This window comes from Xiphophorus maculatus, chromosome 6 (assembly GCF_002775205.1).
Source record: "Xiphophorus maculatus strain JP 163 A chromosome 6, X_maculatus-5.0-male, whole genome shotgun sequence".
In the NCBI taxonomy this organism is placed as follows: Eukaryota; Metazoa; Chordata; class Actinopteri; order Cyprinodontiformes; family Poeciliidae; genus Xiphophorus; species Xiphophorus maculatus.
The window spans coordinates 24923829-24945496 of NC_036448.1; the positions used below are offsets into that span (position 1 = coordinate 24923829).

At 37.0% G+C, this 21668-nt stretch overlaps 1 protein-coding gene across 1 annotated transcript in view; it reads right to left on the minus strand.

Annotated features, from left to right (window-relative positions):
- The window catches only part of LOC102222505 (sodium/potassium-transporting ATPase subunit alpha-2), a 59570-nt gene that overhangs the window by 17483 nt on the left and 20419 nt on the right, over nt 1-21668 (minus strand). Inside the window, exons 9-17 of the mRNA XM_005796607.2 lie at nt 17559-17757; nt 15159-15268; nt 10415-10549; nt 8566-8645; nt 6488-6597; nt 4877-5052; nt 3303-3439; nt 1638-1788; nt 762-930 (exon numbers count right to left, since the gene is read on the minus strand). Coding sequence (XP_005796664.1) covers nt 762-930; nt 1638-1788; nt 3303-3439; nt 4877-5052; nt 6488-6597; nt 8566-8645; nt 10415-10549; nt 15159-15268; nt 17559-17757 — 1267 coding nt within the window. The remainder of the gene's footprint in view (nt 1-761; nt 931-1637; nt 1789-3302; nt 3440-4876; nt 5053-6487; nt 6598-8565; nt 8646-10414; nt 10550-15158; nt 15269-17558; nt 17758-21668) is intronic.

The following is a 21668-nucleotide window of genomic DNA, read 5'->3' on the forward strand; positions in this document are numbered from 1 at the left end:
TTTTTCCAAGAAGACTCAAGACAACATTTGTTGTGAATTGGTGCTGTATACACACACTGCGCTGAATTTAATTTAATTGGTTTCATTGGATGATTTTTCAGGGCATTAGATTAAAGGGAGCTAAATATAAACTCTTTCTTCTTTTCTTATTTTGTACAAACATATGTTTCTCTTCTAAATTATAAGTCTCCACAATATTTTCCTGGTCTGTCACATAAACTGCCAACAAAATACATTTAAGTTTGTAGTAGTAACATGAACCAATGAAATATGAATATTAAAGATATGGATAGCTGTACCATTCACTGTGTGTGCAGCCTCAATATGTAAAGTTTATTGTTCAGCATAGTCAGACTCTAATCCTCCAATTTTTGATGTTTTTGGTCCAGCAAACTTGATTCAAAGGGTTTATATTACTTGTTCAGCAGGCCATCAAATTCTGCAGAGTCCTGCTGATGACCTAATTTCTAAGTTAAGTGTGTTAAAGTACAAACACATTTAAAAGTTGGAGGACACTGACTCGCAAGGCCAAGAGTTTAAACATTGAATATATACTGCAAATTCTATTGGAAATCATCTTAGAAATCAGGACAATTTCCATCCATAAAACCTTTTATAGTTGGCAAAAAATGATCTCATGTCGCATGGCTCTTTCTTTGAAGTTGTTTTCTGCCTGACTTTTCTTTTGTCCGCCATCTTTGTTTTTTTTTTTGTTTGTTTTGTTTTTGTATTCTTTCATGGTCTCTCCACCTCGCACTCACCCTCCTCCACTCCGGTAACGATGGAGGCAAAGTTGTCATCCAGCAGGATCATGTCAGCTGCCTGCTTGGACACATCAGAACCGGCAATCCCCATGGCAACGCCGATGTCTGCCTTCTTCAAAGCCGGTGAGTCGTTCACTCCATCCCCCGTCACAGCCACGATGGCCCCCTGTGCCCATAAGAAAAAACAAAAACTGTCAAGAGGAGAAAGATAAGTACTGTGATTTAAGTTTTTCCCCCCTCCCATCACCATCTGCACTGCCCTTCCCCCTCTGTCTTAATAATGTCTTTTCACAGCAGCTCTGGGGAGATTAATAAAAAAAATTTAAATAGAGTAGCAGTCATTCAGTCACATGGCGCCAGAATGAGTGAGTCGGGGTGAATTGTTGCATGACCTCAATACATGAGTGCAATACAAAGATCTAATATTCTTTTTGAGCATAAAAGCAGAGTTTTGACTGGGAGTTTAAGATACTGGCAATAATAAACGTTACAGAGACACACTTGTTTTTAAGCCATATGCTCACAAACAAGCCCTTGTTGCAGGAACTCTCACATACATGCACAGGCACGCACAAAACCGCGCATTCATCCATTGAACCACCTGCACAAACAAAAAGCTCAAGAACACTCAAATGAACACACATAGAAAGCAGTAAATGGCAGGGACACACAAATACTCTCACTTACACACACCTTTATTCAAGCACAGCGCCACACTTAAACGTCAACAGGAACATTCATGCACCCGTTCTGGGTTTATCACAAGACACACATGCTTGCATTCAGCCACATGAACCAGCTTACTAAATTCCCGATGAATGCTTCCTAAAAAAGAGCCGACCACACGTTCACACACACTTCTGACCCACTGACCTGTCTCTGGCAGCCCTCCACGATGATGAGCTTCTGCTGAGGAGAGGTGCGGGCGAAAACAATCTCAGTGTGGTTCCTTAGCAGGTCGTCCAGATACTCTGAGCTCATGTCCTTTAAGTCTGAGCCGTGCACCACACAAGCCTTGGCATCCCTGTGAATAGCATACACATGAATAAAAACACCATGGAGTCACGATACCAAGCTAGGAAGGGGGTAATCTGACATTTTCTTGCCTGGCTATTGAATGTGTCAACTAACACACAATGTCTGCAGGATTTTCTCTGAATAGGTAGAATTTAAAGGGTGGTTTTAAGTAAAATAGACTGTTTTTGGTTTTACATCATGTTATAATGTTATTCAGTCATCAAAAACATATCTGGAGTGTTGTCTTGATTCTTTCATAGATGCTTGAGAAATCCTTTAATCTCCCATGGCAACCATTTGGGTGTGTAAAACACTTCGGAGAATCTAGCACTGATTCTCCCACTCAGCTCCTCCAGACTAGCAGCAGCAATTAGCAAACACCTGGTAGAACTGTGTGTATGTGAAGCATGTTACATGAACTATTTCTCAGTCCAACGCTCTGACGTTGTAAACACTAAATAGAGGAATGTTGATATGAAGGCAGATTGTTGGAAAAGCAGGGAATTCTTAAAGAGACAGAAGCCGAATTTCAAGGCATTAAATTACAAAGTCAAGTTTCTCTTTAGCCATGTTCCATTTCTAAAACATTTTTGTAACAACTGTAGTAACAATATTTGACTGGGCTGTAAAATTTTACTATGTGGGTGGAAAACACATAATACTTCTCCTTAAAGCATTTAGTCATTTCAAAAGCAGAATGCCTGCATCACAGCAAGAACTTAGTGTTCGTTTCCTGGCTGATGAAGGGATCAAAAAGAATTACAATTAACATGCTTAACACTATACACCACTCTACATACAGTAAACATTTATAATAAGGTAAAAACTTAATTACAGATTTGATCATCAGTTTCATTATTTGAAATATTTTCTGTAATGTCTAAGAGTAGATGTGTGTGTGTGTGTTCAGTTTATATCCCAGACCTGACAAAAACATGTAGAAGTTTCTCTCCCACATAAATCAAAAAGATTCCTATAGAACAAAACACCCCCATTTTCATTAACATTTCATAATTATTTAGTTTAATCCCTTCTTTGCACAAAAACCAAAGGAATAAGACAAGGAGCTCAATGTTATAATTATTTTCTTGACAGACCATATAGACCTCTCTGCAGGAGTCTTTTAATCAACTTTTATTGTCATTTTAACATTGTTTCCACATCAAATGCATGTCTATACAGCCTGAGATTGACAAGTTTCACTTTTGTCCTCCTAATTAGTTTTTTTCTCCCACTTAAATAAACAAAAAAATATTTTTTTCTGTAGTTTCCCATTTCCAAGTCCAGCTTACCAGCTGGACTGGTAAGCTGGACTTGGACATGGAACCTCTGAGAAACTTTCCATCTGACTCTTGAATGATAATATTTGCCAGCCGTTTCTTTGAGCACACACTCCGTCCTGGACACACATCCCGGGGACAGTCCACTGCTCACATCCTGAACTGCTCAAACAATCTCACAGTGGGTTGCCCCTCGACGCTTGAGCACACAACCACAACCTGCTCTGACACACAGACACACCTGGGGTTAACCTGGCTCAGAGGGATGTTCAGTCTCTCAGCGATGTCCTCAACCGTCTCGTTGCCCTCAGAGATGATGCCCACCCCTTTGGCAATGGCCTTGGCTGTGATAGGGTGGTCCCCGGTTACCATGATGACCTGTTTAAGGACAGAAAGCCCCCCATAAATCAGGAATCTTACTGCACTGGATCATCATATGGGTGTCATGTGTCACAGCAGCATGGTTGAGCTGCATCATAACATGAAAAACATTTTACACAAATGTGCTTACACAAAAAAACAATGATGCTATTAAAAATAGTGAATAATATAATGCAAACTTTAGTTTACTGTGAAACAAATCCATCAAGCAAAACAAATGGGGCTTTTGGTCATCGAACTCTGTAGAGGTCAAGATGGTAGCTTCAGAAATACTCAGTCATTATTTTGGGTTTACTCAGTGTGATTTCAGCTCTGAGGCTATTCTCACACTCTAAGAGGAACGTGACTCCAGAAGAACAAAAGTAACATTTTAATTGGTCTAATTATTGTTTGGACTCCAGTGTGATGGAAATGTTGTTGAAGAACCTGCAGTGAAAAGGAAATGTTGCAAAACTAATGAACTTTTACCCCAAATGTTGAGTTGCAATTATTCCTGCATAACAAAAACAGTTTTCTACATACCAAACTTACTTAAGAATTACTTTAATTTTGCTCATAATATCTGGAAAGTAAATGAATCACATCTGCATATTTATGGCATGTAAACATATATAAGAACCAAGAACAAACACAGGACTAAACATATTTTTAAAAAGCCTCAGCCAGAACAAAGCAGACATTTTGCAATAAAGGTTAAAACTCTTTTACTGAATGAACTCCAGCTATTTTCACCTTCACATTCTTTTGCCTCCAGTTAGTATTTTTTTAAGACAATTATTGTGTGTCTTTCAAAAATTCATTATCGAGAGGAAGCACGATAAGCACCTAAAATGAAATGTGTGAAATCCCTTTTCCGCATCTGTAGTTGTTGCCTTGAATTAGAACAGCTTTTTCTGCTCGTTATCCAATTTCTATCTCTGCTGGCAGTTTGTTAACCTTCCTTTGGCCGACCTTATTATTTTTCTGACAAAGCATTTCCTCTGTGTGTATTTGTCGCTGATTAAAAATGTCATTAATCTGCACTTTACCAGATGGAGATTTTTACAAACTACTTTCGTAATAAACTGATTCCTTTTCTTTATTACCTTTCATGCTTTTAATTTGTACATGAAAAAATACATATTTGGTTATTTAGTCTTTTCTAAACCTTATCTCACTCATTGCCGGTTTGTTCTCTAAAGAAGGAAAAACGGGCAAAAGCATTTTAATGCCACTGTTATGGCATGAGCTTTTTTTATACAATGTACTTTGTTTGTCCACAGGTCATCATCGATCGTGGCCCTGGAGGCGATCTCTTGTCATTTGAAGTACACGCTGTGATATGAAAAGACATTTGATGTGCAATATTCCCTTCTAAAAGGCTTGATATCTAAAGCCACAGGAAAGGGCTTCTCAGGAACAACAATGACAGCTGAAAACTGTGCAACCAATTACCTTGATGCCAGCGGAGCGGCATTTACCCACAGCGTCGGGCACAGCGGCGCGCGGCGGATCAATCATGGAGATGAGACCCAGAAAACAGAGCTGCTCTGTGGGGAAGTTTGCGTTGTCGCAGTCGAAGGTGAATCCTTGAGGAAACTGGGATGGAGACAGATTCAAGTGGCAGAATCCTGCAGGAGAAGGGGGATCAAGGAGCTGATTGCACATCATGGACTGAATTTACTGCAGCTCTTTAAGAAAAAGAAAAGTCTTCCTGTAAAAGAGAAGATTTTTATGGCTACCTTCACTCTTATTTTTTCCAGAAACGCTACCAAAATTACCAATATTAATATTGGTTTTATGATCAATAAAAAAGATATCTATCTGAAGAACCAATCCCACATTTCCAAAATTAAATTGGAAGTGAAAAAGACAGAAAAATCTTTTTTTGGCACCTTTACAATTGCTCCTGTCATTGTATAGATTAGAGTCATATGGCAAAACCTTCTTAAATAAATGTGAAAGTATGGCTAGTTGAAAGCATCATAAGTTCCAGTCTGTTCTTTGCTTATTCTAAAGGCCAATTTCCTCAGACTTTAACCAATCATGTTTCATCATCTGACCCACAGGTGGAAACCAAGCCAACCATTATGAGGAGACGCCCCTCTCCAATCTACAATGATCTCTACTTTTGAAAAGCAGGTCTTATTGGTAAAATATAATCCTAATTTTTAACATAATTTATGGAAATTTCTTTAAGAAGCAAACAAAAATTTGTAATTTTTTGCTGTGGAAGTGAAAGTTGCAAAGTTGCCCATTTGTATTAGAAATGACTATGATTAAAAAAAGCAATCTTTTCCAATTATCCATCTCATTTCTCCAAAACATCAAGACAAAACGAATTGGTTTTGATGTGAAGCCAGATCCAGCCCAAACATGTAGAAAACATGTTGTTTTTGTCTTGAAACACACAACCCATGATCATCATCACCCCAGGCATTACCAAGACACAATAATTTACGATTTCCAGAGTCTTGCTCTAAAAGAGGCAATGTTCCACATTCAGCTGCAGTGACATATACTCTTACAAAATGATGATAGCACATAATTATTACCTATGGCACTTTTTAAAAAATACGCCAAGGTTTTTCTTCTACTGTCAAGATGCTGACATTTACTGAGTCAGAGTAGAGAATATGTTGGAGACAGTTAAGGTAATGACTTTTTACCCAAAAAGGTGTCTGACATTTTACAAGAGAAAATATAATTTTACAACATTATGTTATATTTTAGACTTGAATTTGACCCAGGTTGACTTACATAACCCAATTTCTAGCTCAGGTCTTCCAACACTTCATAGTAAATCTGCGAAAAACATTTCACAAACGGATCTGGAAGGAAGTTTTATAAACGCAGGTCATTTTTGTCCTGTTTCCTGTTGCCTTTCTGTGCCAGACTGCAGTGCCATTTTCTTTGTTGCAAGGATAGCAGTCTGCACTTTTATGGGGACATTTTCTGCAAACTGCCCTGTTTACCAAGAAGATAATAAAAAGTAAGTGCTGTGTCCAACTGCTGCTCCTCTCCACCTATTACCAGACACACATCTCCTAATGCCGCAACACACACCGAGCACTCGCTCTCCCAGTCCGCCCAGCTCCAGGTAGGCATTCTGAAAGGCATCTCTCCAGTTTTCATCAAGCGCTTCCTCCTGGCCGTACATCATAATGGTGCTGCACCTGCAACATTTAACAACAGACTCAGAGCCACTCCCACGTTCAGTAAAGTCCAGTTGAGAAAAATGTGTCAACTATTTTTCAGATTGCATTAAAATAGGACTGTATACCTTCAGAAATTATGATTCTGTGTTTTTCTAATATTCTAAAACACTATATTTTTATATCTAACAATTTATAATATGCAATCTTCTTTTTGTTATTATATAAGAATAAAAATGTCAGAGATATATTACCTAATGATGAAATCTTGATAATAGCTAATTATTATATTTGATTTATTAATTGTCACCAATACTTTGCTAAAAATATCACTATTCTCAGTTGTTATTTTTAATAGAGAATTATTCACAAATAATGTAACTTGGTCAGCTGAAATATCCACATTCAATGGTACCTGGCAACGAAGAGTCCAAGAATGAACAAAATTAAGTAAATTAAAACATTAACAATTAAATGCAGCATGAAATAAATGTTTAATTAAACGTTTAGATAATTTATTCAATAGACGGTTGATTTATTAAATATGTCTTTAAACTGTTGAAATTCAAACTTGTAATATCCAGTGCAGATAAATAATTAAAGTGTATTTAATTATATAATTGTTTCTGTTCCTGGAGCTTCACTATGAAATCATTCTGTCAAACTCGCCCATCAAAGTCGAAGTCACTGATCTGTTGAACTCCACTAGTTTACGCCTCAGTTTGTGAAACTTCGATCAAATGTGATTTCAATGCTTTTAATGCATCTGGACTGTGCTGGAACATATATAAACCTGCATTTTATTTATTTAATATCATATAACAAATAAACTGTCTATTAAGTAAATTATTGAAACATTTATTTATTTTATTGATGATTTGATGATGTATTTGTTTACTTAATACTTGACATGCTATGAATTTGCATTTGCAAAGCAGCCAATCAAGGAATGTTAATCATTTTTCTTGCCACTGACTGGTTTTACCCTCTTTGTAAGGAAAAGACTGTTTGTGCATATTAATGCATATTAATGGATATTCCGTACTTGAATAATCAAAATAAGCAGTTATAAACTGCCCCCCTCTAAAAATGGAGTATGGCATAGGGATATTTAATTAAATAGACATTGTTAAGTTAATAGTTAATTAACTACTGCTTGATTAGATTTAACGTAATTGTTAATTATTACTTTTGGCCATTTAGTCTGATCATATGTTGTTGAATAGCAAACATTAGGATAATGGTTAATAGACCATGAACAAGTTAAAATGTTATGCAAAAAAGACAGAAAAGAAAAAAAGAGACATTTTATTTAATGGTCATCTCACCACTGTCTGATCAAATGTAGCTTAATAGGTATAATGTTTGGATAATCATTAGTTTTGTTTAAACTTTTAATTCGAATGAGTTTTAAAACACTCTGTAGCATAACAATAATTCAAAGTGATATCAGATACTAATTTATGAAGATTTTTATCATTATTTTGTCTTAGATTAGTGACAGACAGCTGCTGTTTGAACCTGTACAACCTAATTTCAGCGAGTGAAACAGTCCAGCTCGGCAGCAGCCAGGCTGTAGGAGGTGGGGTGATATTTCACTTTAGTATGAGGGCATGTTGCATTTGCTGTGGATTACTTCCACCAGCAGATTAATTTACATCTGTTGCTGCTGTGACACTTTACAGCGGCCCGGATGGTGTGTGTGAGATTAAATCTGAAAAAACTGCGGCGTGTGTGCCAATGTTGATGAAGGACCGTGTCACTGTATTCAACAGAGAAGACGGCTGGCCTTGTTTTAATACGTTAAGACAACACTGCAAGTTTAAAGCTCCAGTGACTTTTATATATGAAGGTGCATTTTTTTTTTACAAGCATTGCTTTTTTTTGTTCGCCTACAAAAGAAATGAAAATTATCAAGTATCTGCCATGCACAACAAAATGGTAAACAAAACACTATTTCCATTATTATTAAATTATTGATCAACAAACCTGTCCAGGATTCTCTCCGGTGCTCCCTTCATCACCAGAAGATGACCAGAGGGATTGTCCTCCAGTTCATGGATGGAGAGCTTAAGGAAAGATAAGGATAGCGATGTGATATTTCAGAGAAAAAGAGCTCTAGTCAGACATCTTCCTTTTCCTTTTGGGGAGCTGGTGTCACAGTCTTCCACCTGATTTAAATGAAAGTGACATTGAAGCTGACTTGACAGAACGAACATTGAAAGTCTCCTCTGTTCACGCTGCGTCTGTTCAATCAGACTCTCACATGTGTTGTTGTTGTGATATACCTTCCTATTACCTTTTCTCCAACAGGACCAACTGCACAGTCCCCCAGATCATTTGTATCTGAGTCACAACAGATTTTCCTCCTTCCTAACACTTCTTATCTGCAGTCTGACAACAGGTGTAATAAAGCATGCAGGAAGTCCTTGCTTTGGTAAGACATCACGGCTGTTCACACGCTGGCTCAGATCTTCTAGTGCTCTGGTTATTGGTGCAGTGACAGACACATCCACAAGCTGTAATTGCTACCATACCCTTGAGCAAAACATAAAAAAGTCATTGTGTTTACTTTATTCAATGTATTATTGACTATTTGCTACCCCGCTTGAATTCAGCATGTCACATAATTGGGTATTTGGTCAAACTTGTTCTAATCTTCGTTAAAATTAAAATTAAAAAGCTAATTTTGTTTTTAGAAGTGAATAAATGCATTATACTACAAAAAACACACAGAAAAAATCACGAGTGATTAATGTTTTTGAATAAACTGATGTCCTCCCCACTTCCACAACCCTGTACTGACAAGTCTGGATAGAAAATGGAGGGATGGACTTCAAGGGAACAGAGTTTCTTTCCCATCATTTCTGCAAGTTGTGTAATTCCTGAGGGAATCGTTCACACTGAATTAAGACAATAAACTTCAGCCAGGACGGAAGTCAGCGAGGCTTTCTACCATATATAAAGACTGCAATGGGCTCCTGTTAGAAGTAAGCAGCTAATAACCCAAGAGCTTATTAGTTATAAAACAACCCTGATGAGACGTGACTGAAAATAATCAATGAACTTTTAAGTTTGCGTTGTCAGTCTGCAGCACTTTGATTTTAGCAAAGTTGCATTGCTATTCTTATTTTTGGAAAATTTTCCTTTGTGTTCATTTTCATCTGTATCTACACTCAAAATTCGGATGAAGGGTTAAGGCCACTGAAAAAGAAAAGAAGAATTTGACTTTTTTACTCAGAATTCTGATTTCTGTCTCAAAATCTAAACTATTTTCTCAGGAATATCAGGATATCAGAAACGGACTTTTAATGTCAGAATTCTGACTTTAATTTCAATTTGACTTTTTTCTTATAATTGTCAGAAATCTGACATTTTTAATTGTCAGAATCTCAGAGATTTAAGATCAAAGTCAGAATTCTTTTTTTTTTAAAATCCTCTTCCATACAAACCCACGTTTAACTTTTTTTTTAAACTTGTAAACATTTTTAAAATATTTTTGAAAATTTACATTTCAGAAATAGACCTGTGGAAGTCTTACAAATGCAAACAAATACGTTTTGCAAAAGATGGATAAGTCTCTACATTTAATATATTTGAAAATATATAATAGTATGTGCCAGATTTAAGAAAGGAGACAATTTTATTAAAGAATTGGGGTAGGTATAGTAGAGAAGGATCTTAAATGTTCTTTTGTGTTTTAAAGTTTAGACGTTACACAAAATGACATGGATGTGTTCTCAATTTAAATACAAGGCAAAGTCCAAAGTAACAAACTTCCAACGGGATTTCCCTGCAGCACCAGCAGAAATCCTTGAATCGATGAATTGATGTTTACCTGGTACTTGTTGGTGGAGTTGAAGGGGATCTCAGCCACTTTGGGATTTCTGGCTCTCATGTCACGAACACTGCCTGAATACAGCTCGATGCATTTCAACAGGGCTGACTCTGACGCGTCCCCCGCTGTGTCCCTCTGGGGGAACACACAGGATCACATTAGCGCAGTCACTCATATCCGCATATTAAAAAATGACTCCCGGTTTGTGTTTATGGCAAAGCGGCGAAGGAAAACTTTTTATAGTGTCTTATTTAATGGTATAAATGAGACACCTTCGAAAACTTTGCTTATTTACATTATGGTTCTCATCAATAATGCAGGCAGCGAAGCTACATCAACAACAATGATTTGGCCACAGGCTTGTTTTCAAAGCTATAGAAAAGCAATAAAAACCCAAAACCTAGTTCTGAAAATACAGACAAAACAATAAACTGACTAAAAAAGGTTCACAGATAAAAGATAATGCATGATATTTTATGTCTCTCTCAAGCTCAGTTTTTAATATTTTGGATATTAGAAAGGCTTGGACTTAATAGGTTCCGATGATGGATAAATGCTGCTTGAGTAATGAGTCAGATCATTATTACAAACAGCTGAGTTATTAAGAGTCGCGACCTGAAGGAATTGGAATCCCATCAGTTGTTCTTTTGACTCAGTCCTCCAAATGTCATGCCTCGCTAAAGTACACTCCACATTACAATCACAAACAGGTATATACAATATATATTTTATTTGGAGTTTTTTTGGTGATATACCAACATAAGTTAGTCAATAATTGTGATTTGGAAGGAAAATAATGCATGGAAATAATTTTGAATTTTTATCATCATACTTAATCTGCTAATAGTGACACAAATCTTTCATTTAGCGCTTTAGCTAATTGTGAAAACGTTTAGGACAATTAGCTTCCCATAAATTCATCTTTTAAAAAAATAATTTAGAACAGGCTAATTTACTTGCCTGTTTTGTAATTTTTCAGGTAAAAAAAGTTTAACGTCCATGTAGAAGTCTTGATTTTCAACTGTTTCATTCTCTTATTTTGAAGTGCGTAAAGACTGTTTACGCAGCAGTTCCATTTTTTCTCCTTACATTCTCTCTCCCCCCCCCCCCCCCCCCCCAATAACTTTATTTCAAGCAAAAACATACAGGAATGAAATAAGAGGCAAGCAGAAGTCCCAAGCAACCGTAGAGTGTTTTATTTCCATGAGGCTAAAATTAATCTGAGTAACATCGTTACTTCTGCGCATCTAAAGCTGACCTACAAAAATTTATTTTTTAAGAAAGTGTTATAAATGTTATCTACTTGCACCAACATCCCCGCAGTGAGTCACGCAAACACAAATGTCAAGACATACTACTTCACAAAGCACCTAATGGATTCATTTTGCTTTTATTTTTTGTGCTTTTTGAACGTTGAATTAGAGTTTTGTCACCAATTTTTAACTAACTCTCTTTTGATAAACCACTCATATCGGCTTTTATGAAAATTCCAGGAGGATAACAACAATCCTTGATGCTGGATTATTAAAATCAGTGCAAAAGTGATGACCTGACACACAAAAACCCAGGAGGGAGTTCGAGGGGGACAAGAAATTTCTCTTTGTTTCTGTTTATTCATTCATGAACAGCCGTGAAACAAGGACGAGCGCTCCGCGAGATTTGTCCTTGTTTGTGCCTTTTCATGAATGAATAAATAGATCAAGGGAAATTCCATTTCTCTGTCTTCACAAGTGCAGATGGGGACTTGTTTTAGTAATGGTGCCGGCGCCTGCACTGCTGTGTTTGACTGCTGTCAGGAGACACATCTGTTACTCTGCGCCGGGAGGAAGCTGGGCACCACGAGGGACAGACAGGCTTCAGCAGAGGCGTTTGTCCTCACACAGAAGAAGTTGTAATCCAATAACTGCGAGCCACACTGAGAATTTCTTCAGGTCAATGAAGCACAGGCTGGAGGAAAGCGGCTGCTAGAACACTGGGATAATATTGACTTACCTACTCAGCAGTGTGTGTTTTTTTGTCAGTGTGGGTGAGTTATTTCTCAGGGTGTACTGCATGATTCTCTACGTGTGTGTTTACACGTGAGGTTAAGCGTGTAAGTGTGAAATTCAACTTTTGTTAGGTGGAACTATTATTCTTACTGTTGGTCTGTCAAGCAAAGCACTTTCCAAATTAACATGTATATTTATGTTTTTCTCTCAGTATCTCCTATGTATAATTTTAGAATAATTCAACCTCTCAGTATATTTAAACATGTTGAAGAAATTCTATCTTTTTACTTGTTGTTGTTGTTGTTTTTTTTTTAGAAAAGCTCAGGTGAATATTCTGACTTTTGATCACAGAAAATTAAAGTTTAAAGGATTCTGAGATTAAAGTCAGAATTTTTATTTTTCAGGTTCCCTAATCCTCTTCAGCAGGTTGAGATGCAAGGAGGAATATCTTCAAGAAACAAGTCAAATTCTCCTTTATTTATGTATCTTTAAACAAAACTCAGGTTAAAACACAGAAGGATCAGCCGTTCTGTGTTCACACCGCTGTTTTCTGTTGCTAAAAAGAAACATTTTAGCAAATGTTTCTTTTTAAGAAACATTTAAACTGACACTGCAACACGGATCTGAAGTGGCTTTCAGGTTGAGATAAATCAGCAAAGGCAATGAAACCATTTAGTTCACAGTGAAGTTGTTTGTTACTGTAGAAACAGATTTAAATACTTGTTTGGTTCTTGAGTCCAGAGATTTGTCTGACATTTATTTTAGCACCTACAGCAGAGTATCACTGAAATATACATGAACAGGTTCTGTATATTTAATGAGTTTTGTGCTTAGAAATAAAAAAAAAACAAGTTGGAGTGTGAAAAAGAATTTGCTTCCAACAGATTTGCTTTCTTTTTCCCCTCATATCTAAATGTTTTGGTTCATTAAACACATTTTAATATCAAGCAAAGACAACCTGAGTGAATACAAGCAGCAGTTTTCAAATTCTGGTTTTCATTTATCAGTAAAATGAAGAAATCTCTATTACAAACGGTCTGAAAACACAAGCAAAATCTAATGTGCTCCGAGCCTCGCTTCCCTAAAGTCAGAGTTCATGGTTTCAGAGTAAGAAAAGGACTTGGAAAAAACAGCCTCCATGGGATAAATTCACACAGGAACACCAATAACCTTTCTCAAGTTTCCTCAAAACATCTAGGTGATCTACTAACTGAACAGAAACTGACAAATTTGCACGTTGTATTACATCAGGTAAAAAAAAAGGAGAAAAGAAAAACACTTCAGATAAACTATTTTATTCCTGCAGTCAATAATGGTGGTGGTATTGTGTTTTATTATTACCACATGCCTTAAATTTCATGTAATTGATGGAATCATGGAAATTGTACTACCAGAAAACCCTAAAGGAAAATGTCTAGTCATTAATTTGTTACTTTACATTAAATGCACTTGGGTCATGGAGCAGGACAAGAGTTCAGCAAGTCAACATCTCACTGACAAAAAACTGAAGGTTTTGTTATAAATCATGACTTAAATCTGACTCAGATCTTAAGGCATAACTTTAAGGAGTTTGTAAATGTTTGAAACCTTCCGATGTTGCAGAATCCAAATACAGTTTTCTTAGGTTAAACGGGAATTACATTTTTTTTACATATTGCCAAAGTGCTACCTTATTACCTTAATAACTGAATTTGTCACTTGAAAACAGTCTCCTAATCATGTTCTCTTTGTCCGATATCTAAATCTGTGGAAAGAATTGGAGTGAAGGTTCATGAGATAACACTGCAGATAAAGTTACAAATAATATTTGTAAAAATAGCATTGATTGTATTGATATTACTCCTATTTTGTTGAGAAGCTGCAAATCAAACTAATTTGTTTTACATTGCAATGGATATTTACTAGCTGTGAAAAACCACTGAGTGTCACAAGCAGCAGCAAAATGAGAACACGAGGTAACATTTTGTGGAAATAAAGCATTGGTTGGTTTATTAAAACAAACATCTAAACTCTTAGTGACTCTTTGAAGACCAGAATTAATTACTAGAATATATAAAGTACATGACAGCAAGAAAAATCTGCCAAGAAAGGGCAAGACTACTGAAATTCACAGCAAGATATTCAGAATGGTTCATAATGCTGAAAAAGATTCAAGGTTCTACATCAGTGGTAGAAAATGCATGTGGTGAATTTTTATTTGACTTTTTTTTTTACTTTCTTGCTGTTCCTTCATTTCTATAAATGTTGTAAACACTGAAATTGGTCCCATGATGTGTTGATCCTACTCTAAAATTAATTTTATTTATTAGCTGGAGGGAAAGCAATAAGAAAATTGGCTATTGGATGAAAGCGTTTTCAGTCCAGTAGATGTTCAAAAAGTCTTAGAATTTAAGAAGTCTACTCTTGTCTTCATATTGTACCTGCATATTTATGCAGTACTTCTTTAACTTATAGGGATCAAATACTTATTCTAACAAGGCTTCTTTCTGAGCGACAGCTCACCTGACGCTTCCCTTATGTTGTTAACTTCACCCTACTGGCAAAGCAGTAGGCAAAATCATGTCTCATGAATTATGTGCATGCATTAGTTGATCCACATAAAAAAAGCCGGCTCATAATGGCCTTGCATTATACCAAATGGATTGTGTGCCACTGCTGTAAAGAGTCGAGATAATTCATGAGCCTGCAGCTTGATGTGGAACATTTGGAAAACTTGTGTTATATCGCGTGTCAGACTGTGTGTGGATTGCGTGTACCATCAGGATGGGGAAGTTCTCCTGTCCGGGTTTGAAAACAGCTCGATTGCACAGACCAGCCACGCGGGACAGGAACAGCCAAGTACCAGAGTTCTTGTCAAAACTAGAACCTGGAAGCAGTGGAGAGGGACCTGCGTTAGACTTTATTTAAACAGAACTCATTCAGTATTTATTCAACTGACTCAACTCTGGGTTCACAAAGTGGCACTGGATATTGCAGCTAAATAACACGTATCGAGGTCACTTAAGTTAAGAAAACAGTTTTTTTTGACAGAAAAGATTTTTCAGTTCCCCAGTCTGGAAAATGAGACCTTTTTTTTTTTTTTTACCTGGAATGTCTCCAAAATAAGAGCAAGTAGGAAATAGTTTGTATGAAAATTTGAGGCTAGCCACCCAATCGAATTGAAAATGACCTGCAGTCTGCTGCATTCATTTTTCATATTTGCCTGCATGTCGGAGTACTCGCTGTCAGTGCTGCTGTGTAAACAGACAGGCAGTTTGTGGCTGGAGTGGTTGAGAGTGACAAACATGGGAGGAGAAGCCTCATAAAATCTGCAGCAGTTGCAAAAACAAAATGCAGCATGTCGTTTCCTTCTCTCAAAACCACCGGCTACTCAATGAAAGACGACAGAGTAGTCAGTGCTCATTATTATGCATGGAACACCTGCTCCTTTTCTGCCCAACCTTTTGGTTAATGCTGGAGGCTTCTTGATGAATTTTGGCTTGATATATCCTTCAGTGGTAGGAGGCAGGAATCCGATTGGCTGCGCGGCGGCAGTCCTGCCGAGGAAGAGCTGTGGGTTGTGCCACCCACTGCACACTTCTTCTCAATTAATGAAACCAGCAGAGTGAACGGTCATGTTTGCTGGCAGTGGAAATATTGGCCAGATGAATTTTGGCAGGTGGTCCCTTTCCTCCTTCCTGCATTCCCTCACACTCTATAAATTGAACTTTCCTTAATTTACAGCAGGGGAACTAAGTGTGGAAACACATCAACATTTTTCTCTGTAAATGTATTTCTAAAATGCTTGTAATAATGAAACTGACAGCAGATTTTGGATACATTTCAAGAAATCTAAATAAATAAATAAATAGATGATGCAAAAGAGATCCAACAAGGCATGAAAATTTCAGAAACCAGCTAAAATATGTCAGAATATTTATCAGCCTATCTGTCTCACTAGTATCTCTCCCAGTGAGACAGATACGTTACTGAGTGACAAGGAAACCTTTTTTTAACACAGTTAGGACCATAATCCAATAATCCAGTGAGTAGAAATTAAGACAATTTCACCATCAAACGGAGTTGACCATGAGCTCATAACTAAATCTCACTGAAGTTAAAATAAACATTTAAAAATCTGAGATTAAAGAGCTACGGACCAGTAACAAGGGACTCCTCAGAGACAGTGAATTTGCAGGAACACATTTTCCATGAGGAGAACAAATAGTTCAAAAATCTGAAATTTCTGCTTTCAGACTCACTGCCCAAGACTCCGCTGTTGAAGAAAATGCATGTTAGGGTGTTTTCACACCTGATAGTCCGGTAGACTCGGTTCGATTGGGGACCAAAACAGCAACATTTGATCCATTTTCAGCTGCTGGAGTTTGCTTTCACACTGCAATGTGCCAAACAATGCAAACTCCTAGGAAATCCTGTCCACTCCCTTACATGTGAGGGCGCTACACCAAAAACCACTGAAGGAAACAACATGAATATCTCTGAAGAAGACATGAGCGCAACTTCCTTCTTTGCAAAATGTAAACAAAAATGGATCGTCATCAGATTTAAGAAATTGTAGGATAAAAGACCACAAGCCATTTCACCAGCTAGCGCTAGACTTGAGTGTTTGCTTTGGTTGTATCTACCCAGAATGCCTTGCACTGTAGTCCACTTCCTGCTTTTGGAGCGGTCTCCACACTTGGCATCCACATATGCATTCAAGCCGCACCAGAGTTCACTTCTACTGAACTGAGACAAATTACAACACTGATCACCACCAAAATATAGTAGCAACAGTGAAGTTTGGGACTGGGAACGTCAAGGTGCGAGATAGTTTCTATGTTTATTATACTGGCAAACTTCATACAACTAAAGAAAGGATGAGTGGAGAAAAAGATTTGGAAATTTCGTTCAAGAATTTATAGATGAAGACAGGGTGGGCCTTTGATCCAAGAAAACATCCTGGCTTCAGAGAAACAAAATAAAGCTGCTGGATTTGAGTAAAAGTGTTTAATACTTTATTACATAAAACTTAATTTCTAGACTAATTTCCAGCTTGCTGATCTTTTTGTGTTGGTCACTTAGAAACATTTACTGAGAAAAATGTTGACGTGGTGAATCCTCATTTTTCCAGATCTCTCTTGCTCCTCTCCTGTTTGAACTCATTTCTGTCTTACCACTCTGGTCCTCGGTGGTGTCTGCCTCGTGGATCTGATTGTCAAACCACATGTGGGCCACGGTCATGCGGTTCTGGGTCAGCGTGCCCGTCTTGTCAGAGCAGATGGTGGAGGTGGAGCCGAGAGTCTCTACGGCCTCCAGGTTCTTCACCAAGCAGTTCTTCTTGGCCATTCGCTTGGCAGTGAGCGTCAGGCACACCTGGGAGGATGAAGGAGGAGAGGAAGAGGAGGAGATTGGAGGATGGTTGATTGTTAGTCGACGAGCGCAGAGAGCATATGAACGCAGTGGTGCATTCAAGCGCTTGTGCTTGTGAAACCATGCGTGGTGAAGGTGCCTGGTAAGAGAATGGGCGTGTATGTGTGTGTGTGTGTGTGTTTGATTGGTAAACAGCCAGTTAAGAGTCACATACAGAATAAAAAGACTGGACAAACATACACACCATAAGCTCCAATAGATTCTTCAACACAAATGAACTCAAACTGATGGCAACATTCCACCAAACATCTAAGAGATACACATTAAAATTCATAATTGGTGTGTTTAAAGAGAAGGATGCTAAAAGAAACCAGTCGCTGAAAGTTAATTCATTTGCTGTGACCAGTGAAAAGTCGACTGATGGCATTTCAAACGACATTACCATCAGTCTCAGCTCATCCTCCTTATTGTCAAAGGAAAACTACATTTCAACAGTGAAATGTTTCAACTTTTCATTATGAATCACTTCAGAGAGCGCTTTAGGATCCAGGAAGCCTCAGGTGTAATTAACAACTATGAATAACGATGGCTTAGTTCTATTTCCATGTTTTGTAAACTGAACTAATGAACCAAAAACACAATATCAGGACTGTGATGTGATATCAGGACTGTGACATAGCAGATGAAATGGCAGAGCACGGCATCAGAAGTTTACAACTGGAAATACCCCAAGCCAATCCCAAGAATCAGGCCAATCAAGGCCAACTTTAGAGATAAGTATCAGAGTTCTCGACTAAAACCTGCCCAGCCTGGTTTTACACTGTAAAATGTTTTTAAATCACTGCGTATCTTTGTGCACTGGTAGCACATTTCTAATTCAACATATTACTACTCCAGTAAAAGTAAGTGGTTACTATCCACTTCTGTGCTTGTAAAGCTCTATAATTGGCATTAATCATGCATATTATCAAGTCCATAAATGAAACTGGGCATTCTGTATCATGTTAACTATCTTTCACCGTTTATGATGCTGGTTAGATAAAGGACTCAGTTTATTGGATGCTGCAGCTCCCTGTCAGACACAGCTGTCCCTGTGGGCGAGAACAAAGCTCAAACCCTAGTTTTACAAGTTTATGAAGTTAAAAAGAATTGCTAACAATAACTCTCTACTCTCTAAAATCTATATTAGTAATGAAAGGTAATCTTTACCTCATTGTTTTCTATTTTGTTTGGCACTATTATTCAGTAAACATGATGATTAGAGTAAGTTCAGCTTTTTAAACCACTAACAGTTTTGGTAAATACACACACTTAATACACTTCCTTTCTCTGAGTTTTTTGAGTTTTCAGAGAGTACTTTTACGTGTTTAAATTTTTGATCCTTCTCAGTTCAATAAATAATGATGTAGTGAAATCTGTGGTGAGTGTGGAGAGCAGATTTAAATCATTTTAGCTCCGGATAGAGATCCCCGCGTTTCCACAACAAAATGAAATAATTAATAGTGGGTGCTTTTTTTTTTGTTTGTTTTTTCAAACCATGATTGCATTGGGTTTAAACTGTATGATTTACACTGGCTAAATCAAAGTCAGACTTAGAAAATTGGGTTCATCTTGAGCTAAACCTTTCCACAGAATGAACCTGGCATCCTGGATAATGAAAATCAAATACAGAATGTGTTGTAAATCATCTGACTTAAGCTGACACTAAACACTTTTTCCACTCTGTACTGGATTGCCAAGGGGTTCTGCAAAATGTGACGTAATCTGACAGAAAACAGGGAGCTTTTTGCAGCTTGTCACCGTACCTCTAATCTCAGGATAAACGTATCTGCATATAAATATGTCTGCATATGAATGTGTATCAAATCTGCATAAAAATATGAACGTGTGAAGGGAAGAAGCAAGAAAAGTATCAGAAACATAGTTTATCTTTACAGGCTGAACATCAGCTAATACTGAAGAACAAGCAGTCTTTGGTTGAATGCAAGAGCAACATCTGTGTGGAGGAGAGAATGCAAAAACATTGGACAGATGACAATCTCCAAATCTACAACAATTTTCCACACATTAACTTTTTTTTATCATTTATCTATGTTCAAACAATTACTGTTGCTCTAAAAAGGAAGTTATTTCCCCGACAGCCAATATGTCTCTTTTTAGACATCAACTGACTGCACTGACAGAGAGAGAGAGAGAAAATGAGTCACCAGACTTCATTCAGTGTAGTTTGAATTGCTTTGCTCCAAATAGCAAAGTAATCTGACAAACAGCTTTAAATGCTAATCATACTCTGTGTAACCCAAAACTATTCGGTTGAGTTCACAAAAATAAATCAAACATCACATTCAATCCACCATAAAGTTCAACTTTTATGTACTAATTTTTTTCTTGCATCTATTTGGTTCTTCTTAGAAAATATAACTAACGCAAAAGGCTTGTGGCAAAACAACAAGATTTGTCTCAAAGGGTATATACTATAATTATTCCTTTGAAAGCCTAATATTGAGTTTCTTTCGGTAGCTTAAAAATGGGAAATCAAAAAGGCAGATGAACGAATGTATGTATACACACTCATTAATATTTTGGCAGATCTCCCTTGAGAAGTGAACAACTTAACTACTGATTTTTTTAAGTAGCCATCAGCAAGCTACTGGCATGATTCTGTCTGGAGATTTGACCACTCATCTTGGCAGAAGTTCATTTTAATTGGTTTATTTAAAATGGCTTGTTTCCTGGCATGGGTCCAGCTTTTATGCATTCATTTTTAATGCAGAGATGGGAGCTTTGGGAAGGTCATTCCAGAAGTTTAACATTATCTATCATTCAGTTATCTATCTAACATTACCCCACTGTATCTATTCCACGACCAGTTTTGGTATTTGTTTGGCATCACTTTCCTCTAGAAACAAAAACAAAAAAAACGGTGTCCACGTTTCAGCTATCTGGACCAGCCTGCCACATGAGGTGAAAGAAAATTGGGTTAAGATGTTCAAGAACAACCCAAGAACCACAAACTCTCAACCCTGCCGCTGGAAAAGCGACACCAACAAACTCCACTGAAAATGTATATCTGGCTCCATGTTGGACAATAAAAACCTATCCAGGAAAAGGTTTTATGGTCAGAAGAAGAATGATTAAAAGAGCCAGAATGAGGTTTTCAAAACTAGGAATTGTCTAACATGGTGGTGGCAGCATATGGTCATCTTCCAATGAGAACATCACCCAAAATGTGCACATTAAACCCAGTTTTAGCCTAGACAAAGCATGAAGGAGCCTCAAATTTAACCCTTTTAAAATGTGTGTATTATGCAAACTGATTCATGTGATTTTTAGCAACATTAACAAGAAGAGCAGTGAAATATTCATTTAGATTTATGTCATATGCCTTAGAAGGCATCTCAAAATATTTTGTAAAGATGCAACACATTAATGGACATCTTGCCAAACAATAAGAAGGACATAAATTCAGATTTTTACTGTAAATGTTTGTTTTTCAAAACATCCCTGGTGTAGATTATCATGTAATCACTCCACCCTGGAAAAAGACTGTTAAAATATCTGATGAAAAGGTCAAAAATATTAAATTTAGGCATATGATGACTGTAAACCTGAAGCATATTTTTGACACCACAAAAAAGTATTATACTTTAATAATTTGAACTAAATGGAACATTTCCTTTACAAAATCCCACAAATACTTTTTGTCTTTTTAGTGCAAATATTTTAGTACATTTGAATGAAGAAATAATATCTTAAAAAGTAACTTTTCAGCTAGTTTAACACATTTGTTTTAAGTTAATAATGCTTGGATGTAGACGCAAACACTAATAGTTCCACTGTGATTTTTTAAAACTTAAAACAGGAAATATGTCTTGTTATAAACACTTGTTATAAGTGTTTTTAATTTTTTTAAA